The 12,412-nt window shown below is 52.5% G+C and overlaps 5 protein-coding genes across 5 annotated transcripts; 4 read left to right on the forward strand and 1 right to left on the reverse strand.

Annotated features, from left to right (window-relative positions):
* Nucleotides 1-1,160: 1,160 nt before the first annotated feature.
* On the forward strand, nt 1,161-2,183 carry BBA_05263 (GPR1/FUN34/yaaH family protein; the record flags this gene model as incomplete). Its single annotated transcript, XM_008600360.1, has 3 exons — nt 1,161-1,501; nt 1,642-2,031; nt 2,090-2,183. The coding sequence occupies 3 exons, from the start codon at nt 1,161-1,163 to the stop codon at nt 2,181-2,183; spliced, it is 825 nt and encodes a 274-aa protein (XP_008598582.1).
* Nucleotides 2,184-3,731: 1,548 nt separating this feature from the next.
* Nucleotides 3,732-4,394, forward strand: BBA_05264 (chitinase-like protein; the record flags this gene model as incomplete). Its single annotated transcript, XM_008600361.1, has 1 exon — nt 3,732-4,394. The coding sequence occupies one exon, from the start codon at nt 3,732-3,734 to the stop codon at nt 4,392-4,394; it is 663 nt and encodes a 220-aa protein (XP_008598583.1).
* Nucleotides 4,395-5,842: 1,448 nt separating this feature from the next.
* BBA_05265 (uncharacterized protein) lies at nt 5,843-6,893 on the forward strand (the record flags this gene model as incomplete). Its single annotated transcript, XM_008600362.1, has 3 exons — nt 5,843-6,201; nt 6,261-6,453; nt 6,522-6,893. 3 exons carry the CDS (start codon nt 5,843-5,845, stop codon nt 6,891-6,893), a joined length of 924 nt encoding a protein of 307 aa, XP_008598584.1.
* A 965-nt stretch (nt 6,894-7,858) lies between these two features.
* Nucleotides 7,859-10,354, forward strand: BBA_05266 (FHA domain-containing protein; the record flags this gene model as incomplete). Its single annotated transcript, XM_008600363.1, has 4 exons — nt 7,859-7,892; nt 7,956-8,015; nt 8,073-8,310; nt 8,362-10,354. 4 exons carry the CDS (start codon nt 7,859-7,861, stop codon nt 10,352-10,354), a joined length of 2,325 nt encoding a protein of 774 aa, XP_008598585.1.
* Nucleotides 10,355-10,581: 227 nt separating this feature from the next.
* BBA_05267 (cytochrome b5-like Heme/Steroid binding domain-containing protein) lies at nt 10,582-11,649 on the reverse strand (the record flags this gene model as incomplete). The annotated part of the gene is made up of 1 exon (XM_008600364.1): nt 10,582-11,649. One exon carries the CDS (start codon nt 11,647-11,649, stop codon nt 10,582-10,584), a length of 1,068 nt encoding a protein of 355 aa, XP_008598586.1.
* Nucleotides 11,650-12,412: the final 763 nt, after the last annotated feature.

Raw genomic sequence — 12,412 nt, forward strand, 5'->3', positions numbered from 1 at the left:
TTTTTTTTTTTGTTGTTATATAGTTATTATTTTGTATACAAGACCCTGGCAGCCTGGTCAGCTCTGTATTTACCCCCGGCTTGTTTCATTGTCTTGTCAAGATTATGAGCTGGAAAAGACGGATAAACTAGCCGTTTTTTTCTTTCTCCTTTTGTGTTTACTTTTCTAAATACTCAGCTCTTAGAAACAAAAAGAAAAAAAAACAATAATATTAAATAACCAATGGCAACCAAGCCAAAGGAGTCTAGGTTCGTTGGCGTCACAATGTTCGCCCTTGGTGCCCGATTTACCGCTTAGGAGGCAGACAATTCGCAATTGTCCAAACATTTGTTTGCATCCTACCTGCTTGGTTGGTATTCGCCTCTATAAAAGCCCGCGACAATATTAGTAACTACAGTTTTACGGAGTCCTCCGTACACGCATCAGCATAGCCGCCAATTGTGGCTTTTGCCCCCATGGCCTTGTTCCCTTGGCATAGAGCGCCGCCTCCGCAACCAATTTCATTTTGACAGGAAGAATCCCCAAGAAAAGATTGTCGGCCCCCAGCTCTCAGTGTGTGTTATTCCACTCGACTCAATATAGCCCACAGTTCAACCCCACCGACCCCGGCTTCCGCATCACCAAACCGGCACACACCCCCCCCCTTCCCCCTCTTCCTTCCTCCTCCCCCAAGTTCTAGCACCAATGACTATTCGGTCCATTCCACCTAGTTGTGAATAGCTTGTGTCGGCCCCATAAGTGCGACAGGGTTCGTGTTGCCGTCTTGTGCGTCCTCTCGTTCCCGGAGTCGTCCACGTCGTCCTACCCCAGTATCCGTACTTTGCGCTTCTTCTTGACTCCGCTGCCGTTTGGGGTGACTTGAATCTGTCCCCCTCCATTGGGCGAATATGCATGGAGCAAAAGATGGATTTTTGTCGGCGTCTGGGGTTTCCCCCTCACAAGATGGACCAGCTTATAAGAAGCGAGGCTGTCCCCCACCCTCCTCCTCGGCCTACCCTCTCGCTTCCTACCTGATCAGGACTCCATAGCTTGTTTGGTGTTTCAGCCCGACTTTTCATCTATTTTCTGCTTCATTCTTGATTAATTTTTCCAATTCGACTTGGGGTTTCTCCCGTCTTTACAGCAAATAACACACACACACACACACACACACACACACCATGTCTGCTCCCGACGCCGCCGTCAACAACAGCATTGCTGCTGAAAAGGACCTCGCCCCCAACAACGTCGGCCACTCGCGCTACCAGCACCCGACCTACCGAGCCTACGTTGATGGCCAAAACACGCAGGCCTTTGGCGGTGCTCTGCAAGTCGGAAACTGGCAGCCCTACGAGCACCGCAAGCTGGCCAACCCTGCTCCTCTGGGTCTCTCTGCCTTTGCCCTGACCACCTTTGTGCTGTCCGCCCTAAACATGCACACTCGTAATACCTCGGCTCCCAACATTGTCGTTTCTCTGGCTTTTGGATACGGCGGTCTTGTCCAGCTTCTTGCTGGCATGTGGTACGTTGCTACAGCGCCGTCTTTGGTGGGAACTTGATCCACCACCAAATGAGCAATTCGCATGCTCTTTGGTGGGAACTTGATTCGCCACTGCAGGTCCAATTCGCCCTCAATTCAAGATGCTAATAAAAATCCTGCAGGGAAATGGCCACTGGCAACACTTTTGGTGCTACTGCTCTGTCGTCGTATGGTGGTTTCTGGATCTCCTACGCCATTATCCTCACCCCCGGTTTCCATGTGCTAGACGAATACTCCAAGCCCGAGGTAGCCAACGTTTTGGGCTTCTACCTATTCGGCTGGTTCATCTTCACGACCATCTTGGTCCTCTGCACACTCCGCTCCACTGTCGCACTCTTCCTTTTGTTCCTTACGCTTGATCTGGCTTTCCTATTCCTTGCTTGCGAGCAAATGGCCGCCAACCTGGGCAATGCCACCGCCGCCGTTGCGCTCCAGAAAACTGGTGGCCTGTTTGGCTTCCTTGCTGCCTTTCTTGCTTGGTACAATGCCCTGGCTGGTATTCAGGACAGCTCGTAAGTCACAAATTTGTCTCTGCCTCGCAGACGAGCCAGAAGCTGACCAAATTCGTAGAAACTCCTTCTTCCAGGTCCCCGTCATTCACTTTCCCTGGTCCGAACACGCCTATGAGCTACGCAAGAAGAAGAGTGCCGAGCACGAAGCTTAGACTGCTAGGAGCGCATTCGATATGCAAACGTGCTAGTATGCTCTCGTCTCCAAGCATTGCGGGCACGCGCACCACTTGCTGCCGGTTGCTGTTTATTTTGTGCCAGTGTTGGGGGAGTGGGGACGGATGATACCAATGATACCTGAACCGTATGTGAATGCTGCTACAATGGCACTTGCGACGTTCATCTTTATTTAATATTTGGACGAGATACTCTATCAGCTTGCCTCGCGTGTGTCTTTAGAGGCCGGCTGATCATGTAGATATCCAAGCTTTAACTAATTACTTTATATACACGACAAGCTCGGTCGAAGCTTACACTAATGAACTGGAATGATTCTCAAGCTTGGTCTCTGTAAAATCTGCAATCTGTGTGCTTGATGGACTGACAAAGATGCCCAGTCGTTGCTTGTCTAGATTGACTCTTGGGTTTGGGAGAAGGGTGGAGGGTGGAGGTGTGCCAAGACAACGACATTAATTCGCATAGAGTACCGAGTCAGATGATGGGCTAGTAAATGGGAGATGCTGTGAAGGACTAATAAGCTGATGACCGCTCCACCGTGGATAGGGACATGGTGGATGAGAGAAGTTTCTGTTTCAGAAATGGACTTTGTTCCCAGCATTCGATTTTTGCCTAGCCCTGACTGACATTTGCTTGAACCAGTATTTCTTGAGGTTATTTCGGGTTTCTCATCACACAGCTCATCACACAGACACGATGATGGACTTTGTTTCCAGCATCCGATTCTTGCCTAGTCCTGACATTTGCTTGAACCAGTATTTTTTTTTTCGGGTTTTCATTACACGGAGACGATGCGATAAGAGGCGCGCTCCCCAACCATCTGAAACAACAGAAAATTCCCACAACACGTAATATGAAAGGGTCACTGCCGACGCAACCGATACCCATATCTATCAGACGAAATTGCAATCACATTCATACAATTAATACCAGAAAGCTGCTGCTAACTGGGATAATACATATTAATGTGCCCCTTCAATCAGCTCGCATCCGATTTGTCGACCCGCCCAAATAGTTAGGTATTGGCCCTGATGCCACATATAACCAATTGAGATTGGAATTATGCCCAAACAAGCTCAAAGGGGAGCTTCTAGACTCTTGTTCCTGGCCCACTTTCCGCATGTTACTTTTGATCAGACGAAGAGCAGCCCCTTCAATTGTATGTATGTATGTACGTTGATGAATCGCATGTCGTGCTTGACTCATACAACTACGGGACCTGCATAGTATATCGCAAACTTGGAGAACCGCACTTGTCTGCTATTACTGGCTATGTTTGAGCCGTTGGATAAATAGATGGACTGTTTTTCTGGGTCGGAGAACCCTTTAATCAACCGTATTGCGTCGTACCTGATGAATCGCAAGAAAGAAAAAAAAAGGATAAAAAGGTACAAGCTGTCCTCTGGATATTGATTGAGCCTCAAGTCAGTATCACTATCGCTTCTCACCAGAATCTGGCTGCCACGACAAGGCCTACTTATTTTCCTTCTCTCAAGTCTCTCTACTCCCTATTTTTCCATCTCAACATGAAGATCAACATCAGTATCCTCGGAGCACTCGCTCTCGCTGTTGGTGCGTCTGCCAAGTGCGTCCACACCAGAATCCCCAGCCGCAGCACCAGCACCAGCACCAGCAGCACCACCGCCACCAGCAGCATCAGCAGCACCACCGACACCACCGACACCACCGACACCACCGACACCACCGACACCACCGACACCAGCAACAACAGCACCAGCAACATCCTCTACAAGGGCAAGGGCTTCGGTACCTACTACTACGACGTTGAGCAGCTTCAGGCCTGCGGCGCCGACTTTACCACCCAGAACGTCGGCAACGTCATGTGCGGCTGGGACAGCGTCAAGACGCTCAACGACATCGACTCCAACAACCTCGTCGCCATGAACAGCCTGCTGCTCAAGACCGCCGAGGGCCGTGCCAAGTACTGCGGCAAGCGGATCATTGTCACCGTCGACGGCGTCAAGTCCGACATTCCCTTCTTCGTTGGCGATGGCTGCGAGCGCTGCGCCCGCGGGGACGAGACGCAGTGGCAGTCTGGAGGGGCTGCTGGTCTCGACTTTTCCTTTTCGACGCTCAACAAGCTGTCCCCTCTGGCTTGCCAGGACGGCCACGTTGCAGTTGAGTATGAGATTGTCGATGAGACTCTGTACCACTTTGATACCAATTAAATTGTCTTCTTCTTCCACGAGAGGGCTAGTCGATTTTCATGCTTCTTTTCAACATTACCATGTATATATTTCATCCACTATTTAGGCCAGGACAGGCTACATATATACCACGTACATATTGATCGTGCACAGTCAATCGTGAGACTCTGATCCGGTAACTGGGGAGAAGCACAAGTGACGCTGCGACCGGCGCTTGAAGTGTTGAAATCTGGGTGTTTAACCTGGAACCTCCTGATTGGTACCGGATATAATATTTACCACGAGCAGAACCGTTAAAACCACTGTGGCTTGCACTCTTCTGCGCGCCCATCAATGTCATAACAGCCGCGGAACACGGCCGGCATCAATCCCTCCTTTTCACAGGTAGAGGCGCTTGAAACACCGGCCACCCCCTAATTTGGCAAAGACCTGCACGACAAGCTTCGGGTATTACCATTTCTGGAAATTAAGCTTCAAGGCTGTTGATAGGGCGATCGATGCTCAATGGCCTCCACCTCCCAAATCGTTGGCAAGCAACAAGGCAAGGCAAGGCAAAGTTCAGCCCTGACGACGTGCTAAATCTTCTAAATGTGGCGTAATTCTTGTAGTTAGCCTTGGACATTTTACAAGGCGCAGCCCAGAGCAAAAAGCACTGTTCCAGAAAAAAAGAGAATGGTGATTGCCAAGTACTTTCCAGCCTGAGCCCCCCCCAGCGCCCCAATTAAGGTGAGACTTTGGCGCTGGGCTCTGCCACCAATAAGCTGCTTCTGTGGTAGAACTTTTTTGGAGTTTTCTGGAGCTCAAGCCCATCCTCATAGGCAAACTTGCTGAAAAACTAGTAGACTAGTTGCCGCAACGGTGCCGCGAAAAGTGGAATGACACCCGCCGCGCTGACGGGAAGTCATTTCTATTTGCGGGAGGCTGTTTCTCCTGACGGGACTAGAAGAGATTGAAAGAGTCATGAGGGAGAAATGGCGGTAAATGCAAAGGCAGCTCACAATACGGCATGTCAAAAGATGTGGTGTCACATTGATACAATGTATGCGTTCACAAGAAGTTGACGTGTTTAATAAGTGACATTTCTTGCAGGGCTGCCGAGTCTTCGGTTGGTTGCCAAGGAAGGAGATGCTCATCATCTATCCCTGTTCAACTAAACATGTCGAAATGGAGACAGACGATCATCTTGGTAGCGCGTACATGACAACAGAGACTTACTAGTTGACCCAGCCAACCAGCCTTGTTCAACACATGAAATCATCCGTCTAATTAGATATCCTCCGTGCAGTGCATGTGACGGATATTCTCCTTCTGTACTCTGTAACCCCCGATCCCAACTTTCCGCAAAAGTCTCCGCGTCGATTTGCAACTCTCCAACTCAACCCGAAACCTGCTACCCGTCTTGGACCCCAATTTGTCGGACACTACAAATTTGAGATTTTCGCAGCTTCCTATACAAAGAACGAGCGACAATGTCGTCCAAATCCAGCTCGACCACCAAGTCCGAGACCACTTCGACACTCCCGCCTCTTCACAGCTTCCCATCATCGTGGACAGCCCCGACATCATGCTTTGCAAGCACAAACTACTACCGAGTGCTTTACGCCGACGGCAAGGGCCGGTTCGTCAGCAACATGTATGGCACGCCTACGCCTGTCTTTACCGGAAACACACCATCAGGCGATTGCTTTCCCCCGTCCTTTACAATCAACGTGCCCTATCTTACAGATGGGAGCGCTTGCCCGACCGGCTATACACGTGCCTGCGCGACGGCCGGATCCGCCAACGCGGGCGAGTCGGCGACTATTAGCACGATAACGTGTTGTCCCAGGTTAGTCCCCGGCATTGTCGAGTCAGGAGAGAGACGCAACAATATGCTGATGATGGTAGCGTTACCGGTGATGCTTTTTCCTTCATGTGCAAAGACAACGAATACGGATGTCACGCTACTGCCGCATCAGGCGGCATCGTCTGGACGGGTGTCATCACAGACTTGGGTGCCACCCCGGCCACGGAAGAGCCAGTAACACGCACACCTTCTACCAAGGAGGGCATCGAGGCCTGGGGCATCAAGTTTCTCTCGGTATGTTGAATGGCTGCCTCGCTGTCGTTGTCGCTCCAAAGATGACTAACGCAAGCAAATCTCTATAGGTTGCACCCGGATCAACTGCCACCAGCATTCCTAAGCCGGGTCAAAACGCGAGCGACTCTGACAACCAGGGCACGCAGTCTCCGGAAAGTTCATCCAGCGCCGGTGGTCTATCGGGAGGCGCCATTGCCGGCATCGTGGTTGGAAGCATTGCTGGGGTTGCGCTTCTAGCTATTGGCGCTTTCCTCTTGTACCGGAGAAAAAGTTCCAACTCTGGGCCGCAGTACCATGCGCCCGCTCCTGGAAAATACCCAAACCAACCTGCAAACGATCCGTACCAGCCCAGCGAGATGGAAGCGGCGTCGCCCGACCCGACACAACACGCGCTGCCGCAAACTCGAGCCCGGCAAGAACCTGTTGAGTTGAGTGCATAGATTGCTGCCTAGATGGTGCTTTGGGCCTTGAGAGCTCTTTTGGTGGTACTGGTATGAATGTGTTGGGGTAAGACAGAGTAGGAGGTTTGGAGGAACCGGGCAAAAATGGCGTTGGGCGCACTTTATTTCCTACATATGCAAGCATATCCCGGCTGTTACGGCAGGCAATTTTCATTCGTTCTTTGGGTTTGGTTATTAAAATAATTAATTTTTGGTACCATCAGGATACTGGCGTCCGTGTGGCTCACGCTTTTATCAGTACACAGAGCCGAGCGTCAAGTGATGCGATGATAAGCCATAGGGAGATGGAAAGACACTGGGATCTTGGCGCGGCAGTTGCTCCCAAATAAGACTATTCAGCTCAGGTAATTCGACGGCAAATAGACCCTTGCAGGTGCGCAGAGATCCAAACCTCTCCCGTTTAGGTTCTACAGGGCCTGTGCATGTCACTCTATTGATGTCGAGACCTCGGTGAGGGTCTGTCATCGCATATCTCAATGTCTCATCGAAAAGATTGATTGCGAAAAAAAAAAAAAAAATTCTCACCTCGCAATCAGCCTGTGTGCGGCTGAGGTGGGCTTCTGGCTGCGACACTGCACGGCACTTCATCCCAGGTGCCTGGGTTACCAGTATGGATGCAGGAGAACAGGGGAAATCCTGGAAGGGGGTGAAGTGATAAAAAATGCAGCGCAGCAGCAACAGAAGGAACCTGCGGTATGCATGTTGCTCGGCATTTCATAATTACGTGCATGCAGGAGCGGTAATGAGTTATTATAATTAGAAATCGTGAAATTTCGTACAGTAATAATAACGAAAGTCGACAGCGCCAAGACACGTGAATTGGCGTTGTGCTTAAACGCCTCGAGACGCGCCATCGCGTCCCCGCAAAAAAGGTTCACGCTCTTCGACACAACGTCATGGTGGCCCGTTGAATTCTAGGCGCCCGTGGTCATTGAGCCGTTGCGATGTGGCTGCTGGAGAATGAGGAGGCTTTTCAAGGTAATTGATCCATTTCCAAAAAAACATGTTATGCTAGTTCTAGCTGCTAACTGCGACGACTAGGCCGTCGGCTGTGGCTGCGGCCAGGAAAGACCTACCTGTTTGGACGTACAGTGGCTGAGGGTGAGTAGTGACAGATGAAGTCCGGCTGGAAACTTGCTAATGAGGGTGTGCAAACAGCCGGCCAATTGGCAATTTCTCACAATACAATCTCTCGCAAACATCTCACCATCACCATCGACACGGTTGCCGACGGCGATGCGCTGCATCCATCTCGGCGCTCCAAGATTACAATCGAAGACCTGGCCACCAAAATAGGCACCGTGGTCAATGGGAAGAAGCTAAAGGGCACAAAATACGTCGTAGAAAATGGCCAGGATGTCGAAATGACAATGGGAAAGTGTCCAAACAAGTTTCGGTACTTGCTCCACGTCGCGCTCTGATGACGCCGCTGACATGATGCTGATAGCCTCGCCTGGACACCAATCGCATTCACCTTTTCATTCTCTAGCAAAGAACTGCAAGCGAAACCGATCAATGCCCTTCAATCTCGATTCGAGCAACTGGACATTAAGTTGCTCGTCGACTACAACATTGACTTTACGACACACGTCGTCGCCAAGAAGCGCAATACCGCAAAGGGCTTGCAGGCCTTGATCAATGGCAAATTCCTCGTCACCGAGTCTTTTCTTGATGCAGTCGCGCAGGCTGCAGACTCGGTAGACGATGGCAATGGGTCACAAACATGTGCACTGGAGCAGAATTTCGACGAAGCGTGGCCAGATCCTATGAAGCACCTGCCACCCCGAGGTGGAGAGCCCTTTGAACACCCCGACGACATATACACACCAGATGCAGCCCGAGCGAATGTTTTTGACGGATACACATTCATTTTCTACGACTCGACGCAGTATAACAACCTGCTCGCTCCGATTACGAATGGAGGAGGCAAAGCAATGGTTCAAACGGTCAAACCTGGTGAGACTTTGTCGGATGAATTCGTCCGATATGTCAAAGGTGTCGCTGGAGAAAAGGGCCTCGGAAGCTTTGATGATGGAAGCGAAGGTAAAGGTGTCGTGGTCGTGCGATATTTGCCCACAAAGGGCGACCATGTGCAATGGTACACAGAGTTCATTACAGCAGTCTCGCTGCGGCTAGATCATCGACCAATCGAACAGAACGAGTTCCTGGAAGCAATCCTGATCAAGGATGCCAACATGCTGCGCCGGCCCCTAGAGGTAGAAGAGCAATCCGGTACATCGTTGATTCCATCGCAAGCGCCTCCCTCCGAGGCATCTTCCGCTCCTGCGGTCGAGCCAGAGGCAAGTACAAGACGACCTCGGATGAGGAAGCCCGTGAAGAGGCGCTTCATGGGCTTTGATGATGGCTCGGATATTGAAATGGACGATACAAAACCGCCAGCGGTAGAAACGACTCAGCCAAACGAAGCTGTCGAAGAAGATGGACTGTTTGTATCTCAAGAACCCGATCGCCCCCCCGAGCATCACTCGAATGCAACACAAAAGAGAGCCGCATCGCCGGAAGACGATCTGATGCAAGGGATGGCACCGGCCGCCGCTAGATTCAAGAGACAAAAGATTGCCATGGGTAGCGACTTTGCCGCGGAAACTCCACCTCCACCCCCACCAGAAGCTACAAAGCCAATCAAGAAGGAAAAGAAAGAGTTGAATATTCTCGCCGAAGCCGCAAGACACCGTCAGGAGCAAGAGGCTCGTGCAAGAGCTGAGCAGGAGGATCTTGCACAGTTGCCTGATGATGTTGATTTGGCGGAAATTCGGCGACTCAATATTGTTGAGGAGATGGAGCTCCGCAAACCAGAGAGCACCATGCGCACCAGAGACCAAGATGTTGCCGACGGCCGCTGGAATCCGAAATGGAACGGCGTAAAAAACTTTAAAAAGTTTCGACGTCGTGGCGAAATAGCTGGCAGACAACCCGCGCGAACAATCATTACGGTCGATGAGGTGCAGAGCAAGAAATTTGGCGTGGGAGACAACTACTGGCTCGAGGATGAAACAGCACCGCGCATCAACTCGGGCAGCCGGCTGCAGTCGGCGCCGCGAGGTGACTCGCTGCCGCCCATTTCGCGACTATCCAGCGGCGTGGGCCGCGACGCGCCTGCAGACCAAAACGAGGACAGCGATGCTGCAAATCAGGAGGAGGAAGAAGAAGAAGAAGAAGAAGACGAAGAAGATTCCCAGCCACCTCGCGGTTCCTATGGCCGGAGAACGGGCGGCATCCAGGCAAGTGCCAGCTCACGAGGCAGCCGTAGCCAGTCGTCGGTGCAGACGTCGCAGAACTTGGGGAAAAGAGCGGCACCTAGCGCGTTGTCTGGGCAGTCGTCGAAGCGGCAACGGCCGCCGCCGCAGCTGATTCAAGTGGACGACAGTGAAGATGACAGTGACGATGAGCCCAATTTTAGGTTTGGGAGGAGACGATGAGGCAGGGCCATGATATGGGGAATAAGCGTGTACGAAACGAGGTCTTGTAACGAGTCACGAAGGAGCGTATTTTACTGTATATAATTAAAAAGAAACATGGTTCTATTACCAGGGGTATCTGTTCTAATTCTAATGTATTGCTTTACCCATGCGATGCCAAGGGTTTGGCTTCAAAGTCTAACCAAACGCCAAATGTATATATGCATAAGTCGTCGCTGCAGAGCGCTTCAATCCATTGCCTCCATGTCGCTCTGCGTCTGACCGCCGCCTCCGCCGCTGCCGCCGTCGCCAGCAGGCCCAGGCTCTTCGACCAAGATGCCCACCAGGCACGCCGTCAGCATATTCTCATAATTGACCCAGGGATGGACCTCGCCAAAGAGGCGCGTGCCGTCGCGGGCGGCGCCGCGCATGAGCTCGGGCACACCGCCAGGGTGAAACTTTGCATAGGGCGTGACGTTGTAGACCTTGCCGCCGAGGGCCATCCAGGCGTCGGTGCCGCGGCGGCCCGTCTGCCGGCGGAGCATGGACGGCGTGACGCGCAAGTACGGCGTCGCTGCGGGCACGCCGCGCAGGTCCGCGCCAGGACCGCCCGAGAGACGCGCCCAGTCGAGCGGCGAGTGGCCCGGCTCGAGCGTCACCTGTCGGCTGGGCTTGGTGGTTGGGACGGATGTGTGCGTGGGTGGCGGCGCGAGGCCAGAGGAGGAGGAGGAGCGAGGGCCGCGGTTGGGGATGGGTGCGCGGGCGCGCTGCGCAGAGTTGGCGGCGGGGAATTGGCCGAGTGTTGGAGGGCGAGGGGCCGCAGAGAGGCGTGGCGGAGGAGGAGGAGGCATCATGGACGAGGCAGAGGAGGATGTGGAGGGAGTCGGTCGTAGTGGCGGCGGCGGCGGCATGGAATCGGTTGAGAGGGAAAAGGTTGGGGGTGGCGGCAGCTGTACGGCCGCTGCTTTTGGCGTCGTGGGAGATTCGGGCTGTTTGTCTGATTCAACGGCGATGGAAGGCGGTTGCACCACCGCTGCTTTTGGCGGCGGCGGCGGCGGCGGCGGCGGCGGCGGCATGGCAGCACGGCCCGCATCACGAGGCTCTACTGTCGTCGGAGCTGGCGGCGGCGGCGGCGGCGGCGGTGTCGGCCGCGTAGAAGGACCCTTTTCGTCGCGGTGGCGCGTGTCGGTGATGGCGGCGGCAACGGTCGAGCTGCGCGGCAGCCACGAGAGGAGCGCGGGCGGCAGCCATGACGGTGGACGGATGATGACGTAGACGACAGAGGCGACGATGAGGGACAGACCGATGAGGCCCATGATGGGAAGAAGTGGGCGGCTTGGGGAGAGGGAGAGGGGAAGAAAAAAAAGGGAGAAAGGAGAAAGGAGAGGCCAACGGCACAGAGGCGCGTTGATGGATTGAAGAAAGAGTGCCTGTGAGAGATTGGGAGTTTTGCAAGTCAGTTAGTTCTTGGCCGCGTGTTTTTTTAGTGGGAGCTGACAATTGGCTGCGACTTGGCTGGCACGGTGAGTGGTGGGGCGTGAATACCTACCTACACAAGACTGTAGAAAGCGCATGATGAGGATCTTGATGGTGTGATGCTACTTTGTTTGTTTGTCATGATTCTTGATTCAACTTGATCTAACCGGATCTAACTTGTGTAATTGCGAAAAGGCAAAGACGGAGATGTGAAGCCATGATTGGTTTTCTAGCAAGTCTCTGTCTTGCGGACGGGGCATCACAGTACAGTGAGAAGACTTGCGTCTTGGAAAGAAAGAAGAAAGGAATTTACGTGTACTAATGTCGGTGAAGGGAAAATCGTCTGCTACCGTGAACATTGAATTACCATGTTGTGACATGGTCTGCCATAATTCCAAAAGTGTGCCACAGCGCAGCAATGGACATGACACTCGTAATGGTCTGTGCCCTCCAAGACGCACACTCACCGACGCCACGTTACGGTACATCTCGGTCAAGTGCAGACCAGCAGTTGGAAATGGTCCTTGGCATTTTGATTGTGCAGCATAGCCAGCGAAGTGGCCGACTTGCATTCTCTTCTCTCTTTTCTCTCTCTCTCTCTCT

The sequence above is a fragment of the Beauveria bassiana genome (assembly GCF_000280675.1).
Source record: "Beauveria bassiana ARSEF 2860 unplaced genomic scaffold BBA_S00013, whole genome shotgun sequence".
Classification (NCBI taxonomy): domain Eukaryota; kingdom Fungi; phylum Ascomycota; class Sordariomycetes; order Hypocreales; family Cordycipitaceae; genus Beauveria; species Beauveria bassiana.